Source organism: Chrysemys picta, chromosome 6, assembly GCF_011386835.1.
Source record: "Chrysemys picta bellii isolate R12L10 chromosome 6, ASM1138683v2, whole genome shotgun sequence".
Classification (NCBI taxonomy): Eukaryota; Metazoa; Chordata; order Testudines; family Emydidae; genus Chrysemys; species Chrysemys picta.
In genome coordinates this window covers 1331317-1354671 of record NC_088796.1, presented here as the reverse complement: position 1 = coordinate 1354671, position 23355 = coordinate 1331317, and the positions used below count along the sequence as shown (strand labels likewise).

General features: G+C 48.0%; 1 protein-coding gene across 8 annotated transcripts in view; it reads right to left on the bottom strand.

Annotated features, from left to right (window-relative positions):
• Window positions 1-1125: 1125 nt before the first annotated feature.
• ARHGEF39 (Rho guanine nucleotide exchange factor 39) overlaps window positions 1126-23355 on the bottom strand; it is an 82554-nt gene continuing 60324 nt past the window's right edge. For 6 of the 8 annotated variants that reach the window (XM_005313606.4, XM_065598588.1, XM_042846748.2 and 3 more), the window contains 4 exons: window positions 5500-5729; window positions 2658-2746; window positions 2299-2415; window positions 1126-1628 (listed from right to left, as the gene is read on the bottom strand). In XM_005313606.4, coding sequence (XP_005313663.3) covers window positions 2307-2415; window positions 2658-2746; window positions 5500-5729 — 428 coding nt within the window. In that variant the 3' untranslated portion in view covers window positions 1126-1628; window positions 2299-2306. The remainder of the gene's footprint in view (window positions 1629-2298; window positions 2416-2657; window positions 2747-5499; window positions 5730-23355) is intronic. The other 2 variants (XM_065598589.1, XM_042846746.2) reach the window with 1 other exon arrangement.

Sequence of the window (23355 nt, the reverse complement as noted above, 5' to 3'; positions counted from 1 at the left end):
CAGACAAAAGACTACATAAAAAAAATATAGACAGTATAACAATTTAATACTGTACACAGCAATGATGATTGTGAAGCTTGATTGAGGTGGTGGAGTTAGAGGGTGGAAGAGGGTGGGATATTTCCCAGGGAATGCCTTACTGCTAAATGATGAATTTAGCAGTACTCGGCTGAGCCCTCAGGGTTAACACGTCGTTAATGTAGCCTCACACTCTACAAGGCAGAATGGAGGGAGGGGAATGCAGCATGACAGAGAGAGACACGCATTGCCCCTTTAAGTATGCTGACATCACCTGCTAAATGATGAATTAGCACTCGGCTGAGCCCTCAAGGGTTAACACGTCGTTAATGTAGCCTCACACTCTACAAGGCAGAATGGAGGGAGGGGAGACAGCATGACAAAGAGAGACATGCATTGCCCCTTTAAGTATGCTGACACCACTCTAAGTACATTGCCTTTTTAAGTAGATCAGCAAGTTGAGACAGCTGCTGTTGCCAGCAAGCTCCCTCAGTCCTGAGCCCTGTTGTGTCCCCCCCCCCCCCCCACCTCTGTGGAGAGGAACACCCTGACATTAGTACTTCTCTTCCCCCTCACACAGCAAGCAGGAGGCTCCTGGGAGCAGCTCCAAGGCAGAGGGCAAGAGCAGCACAGGGCAGTGAGGGGAGGGAGGGACAGCTGAACTGCCCAGCAATTGATAGGCGGCTGCCTCACAGGGAACTTAGGGGAGCTGCCTCTCCATGCTGGTTCTAAGCCCCCACCAGCTGGCTCCAATGGGCTGCTCTTTCTGCAAGCAGTGGACAAAGCAGGTGGCTGCCAAACAACGCTATAAGGGAGCACTGCACAACTTTAAATGAGCATGTTCTCTAATTGATCAGCAACGAAACAACGTTAATCAGGATGACGTTAAGTGAGGATTATTGTATTTCACAGGGACTGTGGTGGGAACTAGAAATAAAAGGTCACTGAGTGCACAGCTGGTGGAGCTTGTGTAGTTTCTGCAGGGAAGAAGACGGGGGTAGAGTGGGCCTGTTACAGTCTTATACTGCCCAGTATATTCCTTTCAGGGAATAATGTCAGTTTATTATTTTAAATAGTTATCCAAGCATTTCAACAAACCACAGTGGATTAGATAAAACAATAAAACAAGTTTATTAACTACAAAGATGGATTTTAAGTGAGTTTGAGTAATGAGCCATAAAAATCAAAAATGGTTACAAGAAAAATAAAATAATCACTGGTGCCTAACAATAGATTATATTCAAAACAAAGATTTCTCACCACATGCTTTCAGCAGTCTTGCTGACCAAACTCTACATAAGGACCCTTTTCCCCAGAGTCCAACGGCTGCTTCCTTTGTTTTGTGAGATGCAGAAAATGTGATGGGAAGGGAGAGAGAGTCTTCTGCCTCCTTTGGGAGCATTTCCAGCTGGGAGCAAGGTGACAGGCCATTTGTGTGGAAGGAACTGCATGCTATTTTTTTTGCTAAGATACAAATTTTTGCCCATCCCCTTTCCTGCCAAAGAATGACCATTTAGCAGGTAATGTCCATCAGCCTTGTTTACACCTGGCTGAGGTATCAGCTTGCCCTTTGTCTCTGACGAACTGCTTTGGCCACTCCCCAAACTTATCTGGAAAATATACTTTTATAGTCACAATCTCAGCTTATGCTTGTAACGTCACATATAATGCTGCTACGTGCATTTTGCCATGATACTACTGATAATCAAATTACAAGTTTTTAAATGATATCTTAAAAGGCATACTTGTACACACATTATTACAGTAGTATGTAGGGTGTGAACACAAGGGTATCATCTGTCACATAGGTCCACTCTTTGTGTATCCCCACAATACACACACCTAAGTTCCCTCTAAGCTGCATGACTGCGCAGCAGAGGCGCCCTGCCGGAGCCACCACAGCTGGGGAGAGGCACCTCTCCCCAGCCCCGAGCTGCTGTGCTGAGAGAGGGCTGGGGGGAGTCCTCTCTCCCTGCTGCAGTCCCAGGGCAGCGTACACCCCAAACCCCCCCACCCCAGAGCCCGCAACCCCAGCCGGAGCCCGCACCCCAACTCTCTGTCCCAGCCCTGAGCCCCATCCCGCACCCCAAACCCCTCATCCCTGCCCACACTCCAGAGCCCTCACCCACCCACACTCTAACCCTCTTCCCCAGCCCTGAGCCCCATTCCACACTCCAAACCCCTCAGCCCCACCCCTGCCACACATCACCTCCATTTTGGTGCACTTAAAATTAATTCCGTACATGGACGTAAAAAATTAAAGGGAACATTGACACACACCTTTGCTCTCAAAAATCCTGGCACATTTCCTGGACTGTGTGGGCATCTCTTGAGCTGACATGTTGTTCTGTCAGGTATTCCTTCTGGTGTACAAAGGTGGGCCTGGCTTTCAGCTGCCTAGGGAAAAGAACAAACGAGGAAAAACCCACTCTAACGTTTTGTTCACCCACACCATGAGATTATTCCTTCTAAGGCTTGCCTTCGGTGTCAAAGCCTGGTACTATAGCCACTCATCTTGTGGATACGCTTCCAGAAGCCCACATGATCACTTTGGTGCACTGTCCCACCTCCTACACCACAAGTACACATTAAGAGAAAAAAAGTCACCTATTGAACAACAGAAAGCAGAGACCACCTACCTGATAGCAGTTGTCAGATTCAGATACCAGTTGTTAATATCCTCCTGGTTGCTCGACATCAGCAGCAGTGTCTTGTGGGGAAAGGAGAGCTGAAAGAAGAGAACATAAGAATAGCTACACTTGGTCAGACCAATGATCCCTCTAGCCTAGTATGTCTTCCAGCAGCAGCCAGGGCCAGATGTTTCAGAGGGAAGGAACAGAACAGAATAACGTTTCCTTTGGCCCAGACAGCAGACCTGCCACAGAAACAACCAGCACCTCATTCCATCCTACACATTTCTGTAATCTTCCTTTTGCAATAGAAAAGCAACAGGGCTGTCCAGCTCCAGGCTACATTGGCACAGAAACAGACCTGCCCTTCTCTGTTCCGTTCCAGCCAGGGCCGGCTCCAGGCACCAGCTTAAGAAGCAGGTGCTTGGGGCAGCCAAGGGAGAGGGGCGGCACCTGCGGCAATTCGGGGGTGGCAGGTCCATCACTCCCTCTAGGAGCGAAGGACCTGCCGCTGAACTGCCACTGCCGATCGCTTTTTTTTTTCCCCCTCCCCAATTGCCGCCGGCGATCGCGGCTTTTTTTTTTTTTTTTGCGCTTGGGGCGGCAGAAATGCTGGAGCCGGCCCTGGTTCCAGCTGCAGATCTCAAAATACTTCACACAATTAAATATTCCTCCCAGCACCCTATGGAGGTAGTAAGTCAATGCCACCCTTGATACTCTCTCTGTTCATACTCCCTGTCCCTTAGTCCACGCTGCCCCACTGAATAGAACATCCTTGTTATCCAATCTATCACCTGCCCCAAGTTCAAGTTGCAGTCAGACTCTACTGGCCCCATACAGCTCGTAAGGAGTGATCCAAAAGAAACCCTCTCTAAAGGTAGTCCCTCTTCTGGCCTTCCCACCATGTCCCATCTTGCCTGCCTTTGCCACAGAGCTCTCCATAGAGCAGGGATTTTCACAATGGTGTCTTATACACAGAGTGCAGTCACTGCTTAAATATAATCCCTTGTAATGGGGCTGGCTGCATGCCATGTGCCCTGTCATGGCCTTGGGGCTACACTACGGGCAGCCTCTCTCAGATTCCCCCTCAAATGGTTTCTTGAACTCCACATAGGCTTTTCTTGTCCATTCACCACCGCTTCTGGGGACATGTGTCTACTATGCGAACAAACTTGAAGTTCAAAAAAGCCCCTGCAAGTTCCAAAACAGTCCATTGGTTTTACCTTCTTGTTGGGTCCCCAGGCTTTTCCTGGCTATAGTCTCAGCAGGGAAACCCCACATCCCAGATCTTTTGGCTAGAGCCTACTCACTCTCAGCAGTCTCCAATTTACCGTGCCCAGGCCTGCATGCCTGGGGCCTTTCCTACATTGGCAGGCCACATGCAGGCCCTATGTGGCTGGAGCATCAGGTTTCTAGCTTTGGCTTCCAAACCCCCTGGTGTCAAGGTCTTCTCTGTAGGAGCCTCTTTCTTCTTTCAGTTTATTGAGCTTCACCCTTCACTGCAGCCACTTGTACTTTATATAAGGGATTACCTGATCTAATCCAGGTGTGCTGCTGTACTAATAAGGGCTGGCTAGCCCCAGGCCCTCCAGCTCTTACGGAGCAATCCCTGCTGTTACAGCGCTATGTCAACAGGAGAGCTTCTCTGGCTGACATAATTCACCTCCTCAAGAAGCACTAGCTAACTGTTGTGGAAGCAGAGAAAGAACTGACAGGAAGGAGATGCTGACAGGAAAAGCTCTCCTCTCGGCATAGGGGCATCTTCATTTACAGATTTACTTTATACGTTGAGAAACTAGCCCAGAAAGGAAGCCTCTTGCTCAATGTCACAGAGCAAGTCTGTGGTGAATCCAGTAGAGCCCAGAAGACCTCACTCCCTGTACTTCATTTTAATAGCAACAGAGGGTCCTAGACTAGTCTTAAAGGTGCCACAGGACCCTCTGTTGCTTTTTACAGATTCAGACTAACACGGCTACCCCTCTGATACTTGACACCATGCATTTTAATGTGGCTCTCTTCTCAGAGGTAACTATAAATGGCAGCATAGGTTCTTAGTTTAAATGTAAATAGAGCAATTTGCTTTAGCATTATTGGGACAAGTCAGGAGATGTTTTTCTAACTGTAGGCACTTCAAATGACCTCTGGGATGCTTCTACCCAAGGCATTATAACCCCTAACAGGAGAAGCCCTTGCAGCCAAAAGGCAGATCCTTCACTGAAAAGACATGGGGGAAGAAATAAAAGCAGCCAGGAGGAGGAGCTCCACCCTTGGCAACAGTTCCAAAGAATCTCTCCACATGTTATCTGGCAGAATTTCAGATGAGCCAAAGCCCTAGTGACCATTCTGTTGCCTTTTACTTACCATGCTGCCTTGGGGCCAGTTTGGAAGTAGCCTCTTTGTGGATGCACTGGGGACAGCACAATGAGCAGAGCCCAGGCACTGCTTCCTCTGTGCACTCCTAAGGGGGCAAGGGGCCATGCCCCTACCCTGAGCAAACCAAGTAAAGCAGTGGGAGCAGGCTGCACACCAGGGAGGTCAGAGAGGAACTGTGCCTCCCACAGAGGTGATGTGGGCTCTTCACTCCCTCACTCTTCCATCTGCAGTGAAGCCTACCTAGCACAATCTAGCTCTTTATATTTATCATTGCCACTATTTTACCTTCTCTAGTCTGTTGCTCCTGCAGCAATTAAGAGACTCACCTTGGCTCTCCCAATCACTGCCTCAGCCACAGGGGTCAGTTACACCCACTATCCTCTCTCACATTAATTCTATTTTAGATCAGGATGTGTTTGTGGGCAGGGGCAGAAATGAGGGCTGTAGAAGCTGCAGCCAGAAACTGAGAGAAACTTACACTGAGCAGCCCTCCTTGGCTCTGGGTATGGCCAAACACTTTATCCACTGTGCACTGGCTAAGTGGATAGACTGCCTGGCAAGAAAACTTGTCCGAGTTCAGGGGATGCAGTGGGTGGCAGGGCTTCGTCGCAACCAAGATATCAGAGAAGAGGAAGAACATCTTACGCTTCGCTTCTTCACCCTTTGTGGGCACCACCATGAGCCAGCCTTCTTGGATATACCAGCGCCCTGGTTGTGTGGGGGGAAAAGCACAACTGTGAGATGGGACTCAATCGTGACACAGGCAATATCAATTGAAGGAATAAAGTAAACTATTCATACAGATTACTGGGTTTTAAATAAACTATTAATCACTCAGGAAATAGCCCTCAATGTGACTTAGGGCAGTGTGATGAAACCTCTGCTCAACGTGCAGAAAGTGCTCAGAAAAAGCATGCAGGCATGAATAAAAAATGTTCTATGCATGTGGAATGATATTGAATTATAATGTCATTATAAAAGTAATGGGACACCCCACCTGGCGTATTGTGTTCAGATCTGCTCACCCTACTTCAAAATGAATGTAACAGAAATAGAAGGGTTGAGAGATTGACTGTTTAAAGAAAAGAGGACTAAGGGGTTCTTCTTCAAGTGCTAGTTCATGTCGATTCCAATCAGGTGTGTGCGCGCGCACATGCACGTTGGCTGGAAGATTTTTCCCTTAGCAGCATCCATCGGGTCGGCCTGGGCGCCCTCTGGAGTCGCGCCCTCATGGCGCTTAATATATAACCCTGCTGACCCGCCACCCCTTCAGTTCCTTCTTACCGCCAGTGACGGTGGCTGGAACTTCCCTTGGCTCTTGCTCAGCATGTTCTCTTCGTTATTCTGTGTGTATAGTTAGTTAGATAGGTAATACCAGTTAAAAGTTTAGTATAGTGTAGTAGTTGAGGAGTTCCTCCCCCACCCTGGCCCCAGCGCCGTGGCATGCCGCGGTCCCTGGGATTTAAGAACTGTGTGGCTTGTGCCAAGCGCATGCCTAAGAGTGATCCACACTCATCGTGTCTTAGGTGCCTGGGGGAGACCCATCAGAAAGATTGTTGCAAGATCTGCCGCGAGTTCCGCCCGAGAATACTTAAAAGAATGGGAACAGCGGCTGAAGGTGATCCTCATGGAGGCAGCTTTGTGCCCCCACTCCGACCTGGGCTCGAGAGACCCGACCCTGACAACGTTGTCCTTGACACGGAGTGCCCCCGGCACCGTTGGCAACTTCGGTGCCGAGGAAGGACTCCTCCAGGGACGTTCGGCACCGCCACTGCTCCTCACAGGACCTATCTGATAGTAGGCACCGCTCCCATTCGCCAGTGCTGCAAAAAAAGAAAAAGCCGGACGACCATTCTCCCCCGGCTAAGCCTCGAGAAGTGCGACCCCAGGCGGGCCACTCCTCAGCGTCTCCTTCTGGGGCCGTGTCGACTCCTGCCCAGGTGAGGCAGTCGACTCCGGCCCCACCTCGATCTCCGGCGCCTACGCAGTAGCTTCAGCTCCCTCCATGCCGGAAGCATACCAGGCCACCAGAGATCTCCTCCACCTGACGGCACCGTTCTCACCTGCCAGGGAGGAACCCTCAGCGCCGATGGAGCCCCATCCTCCGGTGCATTCCAAGGGAAAGCCAGCTATGATGTCGAGGCACTCTGTCTGTCGGCACCTACATGCTCCGACAGAAAACCTTCCTGCTCCCCGAGCTCTCGACTTTCGAGGCACCAAGGATCAGCTCCTCCGTGGTCTTCAGTGTCTAAGACCTTGGAGTTGGAGCCCGACTCCTACCACTCAAGTACGAGCAGAAGCCGTAGAGCGAGGTCAGGCAGAGACGGAAGGGAGCAGCAGGAGCGGCCTCTGCAGTGGCAGAATCCGCCTCAGTGGCCCTTCTGGATTCCCTGGGCTTATCACCAGGGTCAGGGAGGAACCCAGGGCCCATACTCAGCAACGTCTTCAGTCGCCTCTACTACTGTCGTGCCGCCTTCTCCTGCGCATCCACACCCGGCGCCTACGGTCCTGACGCCTTTCCCTCTGACGCCATCGTTGACTCCGGCACCGTGCTCAGCTCCAACTTCGGCACCAGCCTTTACGACGTCGACACACCCGTCTCCCGCGCCTGCACCCTTGTCAACATTGACCTCAATGCAGGCACCTCCGGCCCTGGCACTGATGTCGGCACCGGGCCCCCCGACCCCGGCGGCTCCTGTGAGCGTACCGATGCAGATCCCTCCTGTGAGGCTGATGCCGACACCCCCATCACTGTCATTGGCACCACCTCCTCCAACAGTGCCCTGGGAGTCACATGACCCATCCGGGGCAGGGAGCTTCCACCACCGGCACACGCTTCCTCCTCCTCGTCGCTGGACGAGGCTCTCGCTGGGTCATCCATAGCTCCTGCGTTAGAGGGCAACAGAGTTCTACAGCAGTTGCTCTGCAGGGCTGCCCAAGGCTTGGGCATCAAGGCTAAGGAGGTGGTTGAGGATACATATCCCATGGTGGACATCCTAGCATCCTTGGGGCCCTCACGGATAGCGTTACCCCTCATAAAGATGGTGGTGGACACCACCAAAACTCTATGGCAGACACCGGCATCTCTGCTACCCACTGCCAAACGCAATGAGCGCCGCTATTTCGTCCCTTCCAGAGGCTTTGAGCATCTCTACTCCCATCTGCCTCTGGACTCATTGGTCGTTGACGCGGCTAACCAGCGGGAGAGACAAGGTTTCCAAGGTTCTTCCCCAAAGAACAGGGACAGTAAACGCTTGGACCTCGTGGGTAGGAAAATGTACTCCAGCGGTGGTTTACAACTCTGTATTGCTAACCCGCAAGCCATTGTGAGTAGGTACTGTTATAACACCTGTGCTTCCATGGCTTTCATGGAGCTCGTCCCTTCGGACTCTCAGTCTGAGTTCACCACCTTGGTGAAAGAAGGGAAATTAGTCTCCCACGCTTCACTGCTGGCAGCCTTAGACGCTGCCACAAGAGTCATGGCGACAGGGGTGGCTATGTGACGGGGGGCCTGGTTGCAAGTCTCAGGGCTACCCTACGAAGTCCAAACAAACGATTCAGGACCTCCCGTTTGAGGGCGACACTTTTTTCCCTGTTTTCAGAGGAGATGGACAAACGGCTCCACAGCCAAAAGATTCCCGAGCCTCCCTCAGCTCCTTGGGCTTGCATACCCTCGCCACTGAGCGGAGACACTTCTGTCCAAAACCTCCTCAAAGGTTCCAGCAGCAGAACCGCCAGGACAACTCTAGGAGGAGGGACTGGTGCGGTAGGAGAAGACAACATCCCTCCGCTAATCAGGGTCAGCCCAACCCGCCCTCTGGCCCTAAACCGGCATTTTGAAGATGCGGTCAAGGACGGTGCACCAGTCCAGAGACTGAATTCACCCCGCCTTACCTTTTCCTCCTATCCCCTTTCTACCGTGTATGGTCCCGTATAATTTCGGACCGCTGGGTGCTTCGCACGGTAGAGGAGATACTCCATCCAATTCTGTGCCCTCCTGCCCTTCCACCCCCCTTCCCCGTCCCTCTTCAGGGACCCTTCTCATGAGCAACTTCTCATTCAGGAGGTGCAGTCGCTTCTAGCACTAGGGGCGGTGGAGGAGGTTCCACTGGAGCACAGGGACGAAGGTTTCTATTCTCGCTATTTCCTAATACCGAAGGCCAAAGGCGGCCTAAGGCCTATCCTGGACCTCCGCGACCTCAACAAGTTTGTGAGGAAACTCAGATTCCGCATGGTCTCCTTGACCTCCATTATCCCTTCACTCCCAGCAGACTAGTATGCCACCCTCGACTTGAAGGACGCGTATTTTCACATAGCAATAGCGCAAAACAACAGAAAGTACTTCAGGTTTGTGATCAACGGTTCCCATTACCAATTTGCTGTCCTCCCTTTCGGCCTGTCAGCAGCACCTCAGGTCTTCGCCAAGTGCATGGCAGTCGTCGCCGCCTTTCTGCGGCAACATCAGGTACAGGTGTTCCCAAACCTCGACGACTGGCTGATCAAAGGCCAATCCAGGGCTCAGGTGGAATTCATCAGAGCCACCTTCGAGAATCTGGGCCTCCAGCTGAACGAGGTGAAATCGACTCTGTCCCCGGTCCAGAGCATAGAGTTCATGGGGCGGTTCTAGACTCAACCAAGCCAGAGTATTCCTCCCACAGGCGAGATTCCAGGCTCTCGACGCCATGATCCAGGGACTCAGGCAGTTCCCCATCACCACCACTGCGAGAAATTGTCTCAAACTGCTCGGCCATATGGCGGCCTATAGGTACGTGGTTCGGAACACCAGACTCAGGCTTCGGCCGCTTCAGTCATGGCTTGCGTCAGTGTACAGACATGCCAGGGACAGCTTGGACAGGATTGTGACCCTGCCTCACCCCATCCTTGACTGACTCCTGTGGTGGACGGATGCTCACTAGGTGTGCTCGGGAGTCCCCTTCACTGCCCCACAGCCATCCCTGACGCTAGTGACAGACGTGTCGGATTTGGGGTGGGAAGCTCATCTGGGGGACCACAGGACTCAGGGCCTCTGGTCACAGACAGATCTCGGTCTTCATATCAATGTCAGGAAGCTCAGGGCGGTACGCCTAGCGTGTCAGTCATTCCGCCCATATCTAGCAGGTCGATGTCTATCGGTCATGATGGACAGTACGACCGCAATGTTCTATATCAACAAACGGGGGTGCACGCTCCTCTCCTCTGTGCCAGGAAGCCTTCAGGTTATGGGACTTTTGTATAGAGCACTCAGTCAACAGGCGTTGTACCTTCCAGGGATCCAAAATGAGCTGGCAGACAGCCTAAGCAAGTCTTTTCACAGCCACGAGTGGTCCCTTCACCCGGACGTTGCATCTTCGCTCTTCCAGATGTGGGGCTGTCCCCTGATCAACCTCTTCGCCACACGACACAACAGGAAGCGTCAGCAGTTCTGCTCCTTCCAGAATTACAGTCCGGGCTCCACAGCGGACGCGTTTCTCCTCCATTGGGGGCGGTGGGGGGAACGCTTCTATACGCCTTCCCACCCATACCGCTCGTCCACAAGGTCCTGCTCAAGATTCGCAGAGACTGGGCTCAGGTAATTCTCATAGCACCAGCTTGGCCCCACCAGCATTGGTACACGTCTCTCCTAGACTTGTCAGTGGGAGCCCCGATTACCCTGCCACTTTTCCTGGACCTTCTCACACAAGATCGCGGGCGGCTCCAGCACCCGAACCTGCAGTCACTGCACCTCACAGCCTGGAAGCTCCATGGCTGAATACATTTGAGCTCTCCTGTTCAGAACAAGTCAGACACCTGATTGGAATGGACATGAACAACACATCTCGAAGAACAACAGTTACGAGAAGGTGAGTAACCATTTTAAAATTAGAGGGATACAAAACAATAAAGAGGATAGAAAAAGTAAATCAATCAAGTACTTCTATTCATCCTCTCTCATATAATACAAGGGAAAAGGCAGCAAATTAACATCTATTTCATGTACTACATCATTAGCCTGGCACTCACTGCCACAAGGCGAAGAGTTTACCAGGGTATTTTAAAAAAAGATTGGGTCTCTGTAAGTACAGTGAGAGCATGCACAGCTTTCTTATATTTAACATAAGATAAAAAGGGACATGTTTCCTCCTGGTTCAGGACAAACTAACCTTAAATTGATGGGAATTAGGAAGAAACTTGCCCATGGGTAGGTTATTCATAGATTTTTAAGGCCAAAAGGTCCACTGTGATTACACTGGTCTACAATTTTTGAGAAGTCATCTGCTTCAGAGATAAAATGTGCTATTTATTATGTATTTTGATGTGCTAAATTCAAATATGACAATTAAAACAACTGATTGGCTACTGTTTCTAAGATATTTAAGTTTTTACATTTTATATCTATGTATATTGTGTAGATAGTAGAGTTTTAATCATAAATTGTAAACCTAGGTCTTTTCATGTGTTTATGGTTGCTTTACATGATAATATGTCACCTGTCCTGTTTATGTAACACTTTAAAAATCAGCAAAAGGGTTATATAAATAAAATGTATTATGAAACAAAAGGCAAAAAACTTATTATGTACATAGTTTAGTCCTATTCAGTGTCTACTCGGCGCTTCTTGGCTTGTCTCTTGTATTCATTAAATGGAGCATCTCTTGTCACTGTCCAGCAATAGTCTGCAAGCATTGATGGGCTCCATTTGCTCTGATAGCGTTTCTCCATTGTTGCAATGTCCTGGTGAAATCACTCGCCGTGCTCGTCGCTCACTGCTCCGCAGTTCGGTGGAAAAAAATCTAGATGACAGGGCAAAAAATGTGTCTTTAGTTACATGTTGCAACCAAGGCTTTTGTATGCCTTGAGGAGGTTTTCCACCAACAACCTGTAGTTGTCTGCTTTGTTGTTTCCGAGAAAATTTATTGCCACTAACTGGAAGGCTTTCCATGCCGTCTTTTCCTTGCCACACAGTGCATGGTCAAATGCATCATCTCGAAGAAGTTCACGAATCTGAGGACCAACAAAGACACCTTCCTTTATCTTAGCTTCACTTAACCTTGGAAATTTTCCACGGAGGTACTTGAAAGCTGCTTGTGTTTTGTCAATGGCCTTGACAAAGTTCTTCATCAGACCCAGCTTGATGTGTAAGGGTGGTAACAAAATCTTCCTTGATTCAACAAGTGGTGGATGCTGAACACTTTTCCTCCCAGGCTCCTGGGGAGTGACTGTCGGAGTGGCCAATCTTTCTTGATGTAGTGGGAATCTCTTGTACAACTATCCCATTCGCAGAGAAAACAGCAGTACTTTGTGTATCCAGTCGGCAGACCAAGCAAGATAGCAACAACCTTCAAATCGCCACAAAGCTGCCACTGATGTTGGTCATAGTTTATGCACCTCAAAAGTTGTTTCGCATTGTCATAGGTTTCCTTCATATGGACTGCATGACCAACTGGAATTGATGGCAAAACATTGCCATTATGCAGTAAAACAGCTTTAAGACTCTTCTTCGATGAATCAATGAACAGTCTCCACTCATCTGGATCGTGAACGATGTTGAGGACTGCCATCACACCATCGATGTTGTTGCAGGCTACAAGATCACCTTCCATGAAGAAGAATGGGACAAGATCCTTTTGACGGTCACGGAACATGGAAACCTTAACATCACTTGCCAGGAGATTCCACTGCTGTAGTCTGGAGCCCAACAGCTCTGCCTTACTCTTGGGTAGTTCCAAATCCCTGACAAGGTCATTCAGTTCACCTTGTGTTATGAGGTGTGGTTCAGAGGAGGAGGATGGGAGAAAATGTGGGTCCTGTGACATTGATGGTTCAGGACCAGAAGTTTCATCCTCTTCCTCATCTGACTCAAGTGAGAATGATTCTGGTGCATCAGGAACCGGCAGTCCTTCTCCATGAGGTACTGGGCGTATAGCTGATGGAATGTTTGGATAATGCACAGTCCACTTTTTCTTCTTTGACACACCTTTCCCAACTGGAGGCACCATGCAGAAGTAACAATTGCTGGTATGATCTGTTGGCTCTCTCCAAATCATTGGCACTGCAAAAGGCATAGATTTCCTTTTCCTGTTCAACCACTGGCGAAGATTTGTTGCACAAGTGTTGCAGCATATGTGTGGGGCCCACCTCTTGTCCTGATCTCCAATTTTGCAGCCAAAATAAAGGTGATAGGCTTTCTTAACCATAGTGGTTATACTGTATTTTTGTGATGCAAAAGTCACTTCACCACAAACATAGCAGAAGTTATCTGCACTGTTCACACAAGTACGAGGCATCTCTGCTCACTTTGGCTAAACAGAAATGTGTCCCTTTGCAAAATCAAACACTGACAAATAAGAGAGCACGACACTGTATGATTTCTAGAGCTGATATAGGGCAATTTGTTCAGCAGAGTGATGTAAGCTTCGTTATGATTTCATCATCCAAGACTTCTAGGAATAACATGATGCAATTCATATCATGTATGACGCAATACCAGCTTCAGATTGCATCATTCCTTGTTTTGCCTAAAAAGCAAGTACTGTCCAAACCCAGTCACAGATTTATTCATAGATCCAGTCAAAGATGTATTTTAGTCATTTCTGGTTTAAATTGAGATCCCTTCACTTTATAACTCACTTATCCTCCGCCATTCCCAAGTCAAGGGTCGTATATACTGACCCAATAGCATATGTTGAAAACTAGAGCCAATCAACAATTTTAAGCATCATTTTTGTTCTCAGTGACCCAGAATTAGTAAAGTTTGACTACATTTATTTCAGAAGCATTTTGGCTGTAGAGCAGTGTTATCTAGTCTGACCTGCATAACACAGGCCAGAGAATTTCAGCAGCATTTTGTACATCAAGCCTGTAACTTCTGGGTTGAACTAGAACATATATCCTTTAGAAAAAGGCATCCAGTCTTGATGTAAAAACTTCAAATTATGAAGAATCCACCAATGTCCCTTGGCATAGTGTTTTAATTGCTAATTACCCTCACTTAAAAGTTTTCCTTATTTCCACTTGGAATTCGTTTTGTTTCACATTCCAGCCATCAGATCTCACTGTGCCTCTGTTTGCTAGATTCAAGACCTCCCTGTGACAAAGTGGGAATTTTCTATATTTTTATATTAAAAAACAAAAAACAAAACAAAAAAACAACAACAACAACGAGTACTTGTGGCACCTTAGAGACTAACAAATTTATTTGCGCATAAGCTTTCGTGGGCTAGAACACACTTCATCAGATGCATGTAGTGGAAAATACAGTAGGAAGATAGATAGATAGATACACACACATAGTACATGAAAAGATGGGAGTTGCCTTACCAATTCTAACGAGACAATTCAATTAAAGTGGGCTATTCTCAACAGGAGGAAGAATCACTTTTGTAGTGGTAATCAGGGTGGCCCATTTCAAACAATTGACAAGAAGGTGTGAGTAACAGTAGGGGAAAATTAGCATGGGGAAGTTAGTTTTTAGTTCTTGTAATGACCCATCCACTCCCAGTCTTCATTCAGGCCTAATTTGATGGTGTCCAGTTTGCAAATTAATTCTAGTTCTGCAGTTTCTCATTGGAGTCTGTTTTTGAAGTTTTTTTGATATATGTGATATATGCCATCATGTGCCAGCGATTGCCCCTCTGCCATGTACATTGGCCAAACCGGACAGTCTCTACGCAAAAGAATAAATGGACACAAATCAGACGTCAAGAATTATAACATTCAAACCCCAGTCGGAGAACACTTCAACCTCCCTGGACACTCAATAACAGACCTAAAAGTGGCAATTCTTCAACAAAAAAACCTCAAAAACAGACTCCAACGAGAAACTGCAGAACTGGAATTAATTTGCAAACTGGACACCATCAAATTAGGCCTGAATGAAGACTGGGAGTGGATGCGTCATTACAAGAACTAAAAACTAATTTCCCCATGCTATTTTTCCCCTACTGTTACTCACACCTTCTTGTAACTGTTTGAAATGGGCCACCCTGATTACCACTACAAAAGTGATTCTTCCTCCTGTTGATAATAGCCCACTTTAATTGAATTGTCTCGTTAGGATTGGTAAGGCAATCCCCATCTTTTCATGTACTAACTATATAGATATCTATCTTCCTACTATATTTTCCACTCCATGCATCTGATGAAGTGGGTTCTAGCCCACGAAAGCTTATGCCCAAATAAATTTGTTAGTCGCTAAGGTGCCACAAGGACTCCTCGTTGTTTTTGCTGACACAGACTAACACGGCTACCACTCTGAAACCTATATTTTTATGAATCCCATGTGTACCTTAGTTTCTCCTATATAGTACATTGTTACCCAGGGGGCAGAAAAGGACTGTTTGCTCTCAGGGCAGGCTAGGAGACATGGGTATGGATGTTGCCTATGAATGGAGCATCTGAAAAGACAATGGCAAATCCAAATCACTAGCATATTGACACCTAGCAACCAAATGACCCAGCAGGAGATGCATTTCCTTGCCTCTTTGCGGGGAAGCTGCAGTTCAAGAACAAAGGTGTGAAGTGGGGAGATTGGTTGGCTGCTGGAAAGAGTCTGGACTCTCCTCTGGAGGCTGAGCAAGGAGGTGAGACTGGGGCCAGGTCTATAATACAGATCTAGATCAGTATAACTACATTGCTCAAGGGTGTGAAAAATCCACCTAACCTAATCCCTCCAACCTAACCCCACCATGTAGACAGTGCTATGTCGACAGGAGAGCTTCTCCGGCTGACATAGTTAATCCACCTCCCCGAGAGGTAGTAGCTATGCTGATGGGAAAAGCTCTCCTCTCGGCATAGGGGCATCTTCATTTAAGTGCTACAGCAGCGTAGCTGCATCAGTGCAGCATTTTAAGTGTAGATCTGCCCCGAGAGACAGACCGGACAATGGGATTCACTACAGCTTGACGGCTTGGGGCTAACCATAATGGTTTATGGTTTAACTTTCATTTCTCTATGTTAACCTAATGGCTTCTTATGCTGTGTTCCAGTTGACTAATAAACCTGACTGTTTTGACAATGCTGTTTGAGTGTCGCTGCAGATGCTTTATGAGGTTGATTAATCCCTGAAAAGTGTACAAGTCTCTACCAGGAATCGATCTAAGTTGGACTTGCTGGACAGAGCTCATGGTGTGAAGCAGCAGTGCTGGAGTCCCAGGAGTACAGTCTAAGGAGGTGGCAAGGCCCCATGACTTGCCCTGGAAGAAGAGTGAGAGCCCTTGGGGAGGGGGAGAGGCGTGTCTGGCAAATTGAAGGGGTTCCTCCAAGAGACTGTCCCCAAGATGGGAGCATAGCACTGATCATATTGATCCGTGACATCCCCGATCAGGCATTTTCTCTGTGTAGGTATTTTTAGATCAAATTTAGCTTATACAAGAAAAGGTTAAGAGACTTAAGAAGTTTGCTGTAAGGCAGATTTCCCAGATCTCTAATTCTTGTAGCGCTTCTCTCAGCCCCCTGCAATTTTTCCAATGTGCTTTCCAAAGAATTGACACCAGAATTGGACACAGTAGTCCAGTAGTGCCCTCTGTTCTTGTGTTTATACCACCAAGAACTGCATTTTCCCAGTGGAATGCTGTGAAGAAAACTGCTATGTTCAGTTGTTTATCTACAATGATCTTCAAAGGTGGAATTCACAAGGGGAACATGGGTGCGGTAATACTTTTATGTCACTTGCTGCCAAGTGGAATTTACAACCCCGTGTTAGGCACCCTGGCACCCTATACAATGCATACAAAGAGTTAGGGGCCTAAGAATGGGATTCACAAAAGCCAGCATGCTGACTGGGGAACCACCTAAGCTAGCCAGTAGGAAATGGCAGAGAGGGGCAAGGCCTCGGTCACAGTGCCTAAGTCCCTTTGAGGGCTGGGGCTTAAATCCAGGCCAGAGGAAGGAGCCTTCCTCTACTTGGGATTCACAGCCATGAACCTTGTCCTCACGTTAGGTGTTTAAGTCAGGTCAGTCCTTTTTCAAGAAAAACTAAAAGGGAAGAAAACACAAAGGGAGGAAAATGGTGGTACCACACTTTCAGGTGAGTGCTCTAACTACTGGTCTACCATGTGGGAGACCTAGGTTCAGTTTCCTCCTCTGCCTGATGCAGAGAAGGGATTTGAACTTGAGTCTCCCCTTTGCTGGTAGGGTGCTCTAACCACTGGGATATGGGTTAGTGTTATTCCGGGAAAGGGCTCTCAGTCTCTTCTGTTGAAGCTATTCCACTGTGTGTAAATGTATAAAAGATTCCAGAAATGTCACTCTGAAGCCTAAAATGTCTGTTGTGTCAACGTTAAATGAACGAAACCACTACAAGCATGGTTGTGAGCTTATGCTGTTCAAAATACCACCAGGCTGAATCATCACGGTCTAACAAATTTATTTGAGCATAAGCTTTCGTGGGCTACAGCCCACTTCTTTGGATGCATAGAATGGAACATCTATTGAGGAGATATATATACACATACAGAGAGCATGAAAAGGTGGGAGTTGTCTTACCAACTCTGAGAGCCCAATTAAGTAAGAGAAAAAAAACTTTTGAAGTGATAATCAAGATAGCCCAGTACAGACAGTTTGATAAGAAGTGTGAGAATACTTACATGGGGAGATAGATTCAGTGTTTGTAATGGCTCAGCCATTCCCCGTCTCTATTCAAGCCTAAGTTGATTGTATCTAATTTGCATATCAATTCAAGCTCAGCAGTTTCTCGTTTCATCTGACATCAGGAACAACATTCAAAAACCAGTAGGAGAACACTTTAACCTGTCTGGTCATTCAATGACAGACCTGCGGGTGGCAATTTTGCAACAGAAAAGCTTCAAAAACAGACTCCAACGAGAAACTGCTGAGCTTGAATTGTTATGCAAACTAGATACAATCAATTTAGGCTTGAATAGAGACTGGGAATGGCTGAGCCATTACAAACATTGAATCTATCTTCCCATGTAAGTATTCTCACACTTCTTGTCAAACTGTCTGTACTGGCTATCTTGATCATCACTTCAAAAGTTTTTTTCCTCTTACTTAATTGGGCTCTCAGAGTTGGTAAGACAACTCCCACCTTTTCATGCTCTCTGTATGTGTATATATATCTCCTCAATAGATGTTCCATTCTATGCATCCAAAGAAGTGGGCTGTAGCCCACGAAAGCTTATGCTCAAATAAATTTGTTAGTCTCTAAGATGCCACAAGTACTCCTGTTCTTTTTGCGGATACAGACTAACACGGCTGCTACTCTGAAACCTGTCATCACGGTCTGTTATTGTCCAGTTTATAAGTTCTCAGCCATTTTGACTTTATGAATTACACCAATGCAGTATACAGCTATGCTAAGGCTGTAGCTATGCCAAAAGTCCTAGACCACTGTGATATCAAATGTAACTCAACCAATCACCACCCTTATTCTACAGCTAATTTGCATGCAACAGTTTTATTGGTTATATGAGGGAGACTGCACAGATGGTGGATTACTTAACCCAGCTGCCACATCCAAGTGCTCAACCACCATCTACACAAATCCACAAAATCTCCCAATTCAATACAACCATCCATACATTGAAGCAACCAGCACACACAATAACCCCCATGTAGGATTTATTTTAAATTGACTGGATCGTCTTGTGTTAAACTATAGTGTCTCTAGAGAGTAAGCTCAGCCCCTGTTGTACTAGTTTTCAGATCAATAGGGAGAAAGTTACCCTTTAGGATTCTTTTAGATTGGGAGAGTGAGGAGCACATGAAGAATGAATACAGTGACCACAAACACATGTACAAGCAAAAAGATTTTGTTCGTATTATAAATTACACTCACATGCACATCTACACAACGTGAGAGAGCCCAAGCAATAGCCAATGCCATATTCATACTCACATACCGGATCTCTCATTGATAGAGGGTAGTTCCTGCTGGGGTCATCCCAATGACGTCCACCCTTTGAGTCTTCCCACATTAGCCCATCCAGGGCACCTCTGTCTTGTTCTGATGACACCTAACACCTTATGCATATGCATAAAGGTTCCAACCCTCCTTTTCCTTATCTATTCTTCCCTACCCCATAAATTTTGAAGTGTCCCACTTTTCATAGGGTATTCTCTTAGTTCCCTTTATTATTATTAGCATCTTATTAACATTTATGTACATATGTTCCTGTGTTCTGTTCTGTGGTCAGAACAGAACTTCCCATGATCTCCCAATCAGGTACCTTGCAGTCTAGATGGATACATTGTTTTCTCTTTTTTCATAACATCACCTATTGGCACATCCTTTATAGTAATCTTGTAGTTTTATTGGCATAGGATCAATCTTAGGTCACCCACTCATGACAAGTATCCTTAAGCCTGAAGCCTAGAGTGGCAAAGCTGAAATCATGCAGGCCTTACCTAGTAGGCCTTGCATTACAGCCTTGTTTTACTTGTACCTAATACACATCCATCACTCCTAAATACTTTTCAATCTTATACTCCCATAGTCCTATCCTACTTATAACTATTAGTCACACATTGATTACATATGAGTTAACCATGACAATAATACAATTAAATGATAAAAAGCAACTGATTGGCTACACCAAATATCACTCCAAAGCCTCAAATATCTGTTGAGTCACTGTGAAGCGATGGATACAGCTACAAACAATGGGGGAAAACTCTCTGTTCAAAATAGCAGCAGATTGAATCACGACTGGCATTCATGGTCTGTTACCCTCCAATTTTTAAATTCTCAGCCATTTTTGGTGGGTTTATTTAAACCACATGACTTTAGGAATTACACCCATGTGACAGCATAGGCTTGCAGTTCCTAGTAATGAAATATGCATTGGAGAAGGGGACTTAACCTGGATCTGCCTGCTGCATGGGGACTGCCCTAACTACTGGACTACAGAGACAGCCATTCTAATTCTCTGGCCCAATGTGTATTTGATTATTTTACACACAGTGGAACAGGTTCAACAGGAGAGCCAGAGAGCCCTGCCCCAGAATACCTCATAACTGAGTGGTTAGGGTACTCTCCTGGGAGGTGGGAAGACACAGTTAAAATCTCTTCTCCACAGCTGGCAGCGGTGGGAATTGAACCTCTCTCTCCCCCACATCCTGAGTGAGTGCCTTAACCACTAGGCTAAGTTATAGCTGTTCCCCCGACTTGTGCCTTTTTGTGTAGGTTTAGGGGTACTCCAAGCATGCCTAGTGAATCAGACCCCAAAAGCAAGATAGGAAGGAGAACACCAGTCTGGAGAACACCACTGTGGTTTAGGTGCAAGTTACGGACCAAACTGGTCATCAGTGTCAGGACTGAGGTAGCTTTGTGCACACACAGCCACTTTAATGGCAGAAATTCAGGTGCCTAGGGACTTTAGGCACCTTCAGGGTTAGGAGACAGCCAAGCAAGGGTTTTGCATACACTAGTGGTGCCTAACTGCCACTTTAGGCACCAAGTCCCCCTTCTGAATCCAACTCTAAGTGCTTTCCAGAGTCTCTGGTTTTCAGATTATCAACCTCCATTTCTAACGTATGAGTTTGTACTTGGCTATATACCTCTACCCCGATATAACGCTGTCCTCGGTAGCCAAAAAATCTTACCGCGTTATAGGTGAAACCACGTTACATCGAACTTGCTTTGATCCACCGGAGTGTGCAGCCCCCGCCCGCCCCCCCGGAGCGCTGCTTTACCGCGTTATATCCGAATTCATGTTATATTGGGCCACATTATATCAGGGTAGAGGTGTACTGAAAAGCCTATATTTTTGTTTGATTTTGCCTAGCTTATCTAGCTACACTGATCATTCATTATTTTCCACCCCACCAGTGTAATTTAGAAACTTATCAGCTGCTGTGGCATAGCTAGGAGTGGAAATTTGGGTGAGCCCCGACTTTCGGGTGGACGAACAATGACAGACTGTGCTAGCTCAGCTTCTCCCCTGATGCCACACCCTCTTCCTAGGGCTTTCCCTGCTGAGCTGGGCACATGTATGGGGTAGCTCAAAAAATGGCAGAGCTGTTGGAGCGTAGCTTTCTGAAGGGCAGACACATAGTGCCGTCCTGGATTTCAGGTGCCCAGGGTGTGCGCAGAGATTTAAATTACTACTTTTGGGGGGCACTTTAAACGCCGGCCCCTCACCCAATGCCCCTGGGCCCTACTGCTTCCCCCACCCCCTTGGCTCCCACCCCACTCTCTCCCCCTCCTCCCCATTGTCCTGGGCTCCAAACACTTACTGGAGGTTGCGGGTAAGAAAGGGACAGAACTCAGCAGGCTTCCCGGGCCCCATCTCGCAGAACTTTTCTGCCAGCCCAGTTTCCCTGCTCTTGGCGCCATCTAGCAGGGCTCAGTGGGAGCGCTAGCTGCAGTACCTTTCCTAGGCACGTCTCCAGCCACGCTCAGCCCGACTTCCACTATGGCAGAAAGGGGGGAGGAGGGGCTGGGGAAGGGAATCCCAGGGCAGGATCCGAGGCAGAAACTGCAGGCGGTGGCAGAGATGATTAATGGGGGGGGGGAGGGGACATGCCCCTGCTCCCCCCCCCACCGGCCCACGTTGCTGTGCCCGAGTGATGCTCCGGCCTGCTGTGGCAGCGCAACACCCCTGCTCAGATTTGGGTGGGCCTGGATGCTAAATGAGTGGGCCGGCACACCCGTGGCTATGGCCCTGATCAGTAGTTATGTTCTCTTACAAATGATTAACAACATTAGTCTGCACAGAACCCATGCCTGCACCCACCTTCCTCTAAAGACATTATACTGGCCACGCTTAGAAACAGAAGACTTGACTAGATGGACCCTTAGGTTGATCCGGTGTGGCAATTATTGTCAACCAACATTCCTCGATTTTGCCAGTGCACTGCAGAGGCAAAACACCAGTTCCCATGCCACCAGAACATATTGGAGTCTTGCCTTTTTTTGGGGGGGGGGTGGGGGGAGGAGGGGGGGAGTGAGGTAGCACGCATGAGGGATGAAAACACGACTGTCAGCTTTCTCTACTTATTAAAAGATGAGGTGGAGACGGTAGCTACATTTTCCCAAACTAATGTCCATGAGCTACTTTGGATCATTTTCCTGTCCTCACTGCAAATCATGAATTCCTCCCAATTGAGTGACACCTGCAAGTGCCATTAACCTGCTACTTACCTCCACTTCCAGGTCATTAAATGAAGATTGTGAATCCAGCCAGGCAGTCCCATTCCCTGGGGGCCCACTAGTCACCTCTCCCCATAATTTGCCGTTTATCATACCACAATACAAATAAGTGATGGTCACGTTAACACCACCCTGTACCGAAAACCCACTGACCGCTATGCCTACCTTCATGCCTCCAGCTTCCACCCCAGACACACCACACAATCTATCGTCTACAGCCAAGCGGTGAGGTACAACCGCATCTGCTCCAACCCTTCAGACAGAGACCAACACCTACAAGATCTTCACCAAGCATTCTCAAAACTATGATATCCGCACAAGAAAATAAGGAAACAAATCAACAGAGCCAGACGTGTACCCAGAAGCCTCCTGCTACAAGACAAGCCCAAGAAAGAAACCAACAGAACTCCACTGGCCATCACCTACAGTCCTCAGCTTAAACCTCTCCAATGCATCATCAGTGATCTACAACCCATCCTGGACAATGATCCCTCGCTTTCACAGACCTTGGGAGGCAGGCCAGTCCTCACCCACAGACAACCCGCCAACCTTAAGCATATTCTCACCAGCAACCGCACACTGCACCATAACAACTTTAACTCAGGAACCAATCCATGCAACAAACCTCGATGCCAACTCTGCCCACATATCTACACCAGCGACACCATCACAGGACCTAACCAGATCAGCTACAACATCACCGGTTCATTCTCCTGCACATCCACCAATGTTATATATGCCATCATGTGCCAGGATTGCCCCTCTGCTATGTACATTGGCCAAACTGGACAGTCACTACGTAAAAGGATAAATGGACACAAGTCAGATAGCCTGCACAACATGCGGCCCGCATGGGCTCACTGTGCGGCCCGCGGGGGTTGAGTAAGTGGGCTCACTGTGCTGCCTGCGGGGGGAGGGGAGTGAGTGAGTAGGCAAGCGGCGGGTGAAGGAGGGGGGCTGAGTAGGCGAGCGAGCGGGCGGGCAGTGGCGGGGAGTGAGTAGACGAGCCGGGGGAGGGTGGCTGAGGAGGCGAGCCGGCTGAAGAGGCGAGCGGCGAATCGGTGGCTGACCTGTTCTACTGATCTGGTCTGGCTCCCATCCCCTCTCCCAGGACCAGCTCCAGGCACCAGCAAAACAAGCAGGTGCTTGGGGTGGCACATTTCTAGGGGCGGCATTCTGGCGCTGGCCATCATAGGCGCCGACTCTGGGCATGGGGAAAAAGTGCCCCTGCTGCCCCAGCTCGCC